General features: G+C 41.4%; 1 protein-coding gene across 1 annotated transcript; it reads right to left on the bottom strand.

Moving 5' to 3' along the window:
- Positions 1 to 181: 181 nt before the first annotated feature.
- LOC121366970 lies at positions 182 to 751 on the bottom strand (the record flags this gene model as incomplete). Its single annotated transcript, XM_041491192.1, has 2 exons — positions 564 to 751; positions 182 to 424 (listed from the first exon to the last, which is right to left on the bottom strand). Coding segments are annotated over exons 1-2 (431 nt in total), but the record flags the coding sequence as incomplete, so codon positions are not given.
- Positions 752 to 1,280: the final 529 nt, after the last annotated feature.

Below are 1,280 nucleotides of genomic sequence, written 5' to 3'. Positions count from 1 at the left end.
ATTAACATAAAAGATGGCTATTACGCTATTAATAAATAACATAAGACAAAAATACATTTCCACTATTTATTTCCCCATGTTCATCACGAGTGGATCACAGGTCATGGGGATCATGCGCCCACCCTTACAATATATTGATCTAATTCTATGCATGCTTCTATACAATTATTGTAGCATTTACAAGTGTTCAACGTCAGATGCCTTCACCCAAGAATTAAATTTCTTGGGACAATTCAACCACTTGACATAGTGTTCTTTGTTCGGTCCACGTCCTCTTGTCTTTAGAATCTTCTCGACTTTCCAGAGATTGTCTTCTTTCACATCAATCTGTTGGAGTTCAGGCTGGTAGAAGGTTCCCAAGATTTCATCGCCATCGTAGTCCTTCACTCGATACAGAGGTAGTCCACCGCGTAACAGGGTGTGGCTGATGGTGAAGATTTCTCCTGTCCACTTCTCGTCATATTCCCGAGTGAATACATTCCTCAGATGAGTGAGTCACTTTATCTCCAACCTTGAATCAGAAGTGCTTCTTCTTTGTTTTCACTTCTTCCTTGGGCCAATACATTTTCCACCAAATGTTGGTTTCTTTCTCAGCAGTGACTTTGTCTGGAGCCATACCGATTGTCCTATGATAGGTGGAGTTATAGCTGTTGGCAAAAGTCTGCAGACGATCGACGTACTCATAGGACTGTTTATAGGTAAAGTACCGGTATATCCTTGTCTTGGTGGTTTTAAAAACTCTTTCTGCCATAGCCGCTTTGGTTTCGTTGTTGGTGAGTAGGTGCTGGATGTTCCTTTGTTTAAGAAGTCTCTGAACCTCTCGAGCTCTGAACTCGATCCGTGCGAATTCGTTTCGGTTGTCCCCCCTCTTGAAATACATCTTCCAAAGCTCTAGACACTGTCAGGCCTTTCTTATCTCTCAGTGGTCTCAACCATAGGTGTTTGGAGAACACGTCGATCACCACCAACACAAATGTATAACCTCTGTTATAATTGGCAAATTTCACCATGTCCATGAGGTCAGCTGACCACTGGTCATCAATTCCAGTAACTACAATCTTGTTTCTGTCAAACTTTCTTCTGATTGGGCGTTGTAAACTATAAGCTTCTTGTCTTTGCAGCCATTTTCTGATATTGTTTTTGCTGATGACATACTTCCCGGCTCTTCTGACATATCTATACAGTTTATCTGAACCAGAAAAACTAGCTGGGTTGGTTGGATCATAATAAATGTATTTCAAGTAGTCTTCCCACATGGTCCTAACTCTTGAGTGGTGTCA

Source organism: Gigantopelta aegis, unplaced genomic scaffold, assembly GCF_016097555.1.
Source record: "Gigantopelta aegis isolate Gae_Host unplaced genomic scaffold, Gae_host_genome ctg8026_pilon_pilon, whole genome shotgun sequence".
NCBI lineage: Eukaryota > Metazoa > Mollusca > Gastropoda > Neomphalida > Peltospiridae > Gigantopelta > Gigantopelta aegis.
This window is presented reverse-complemented; position numbering and strand designations above follow the sequence as displayed.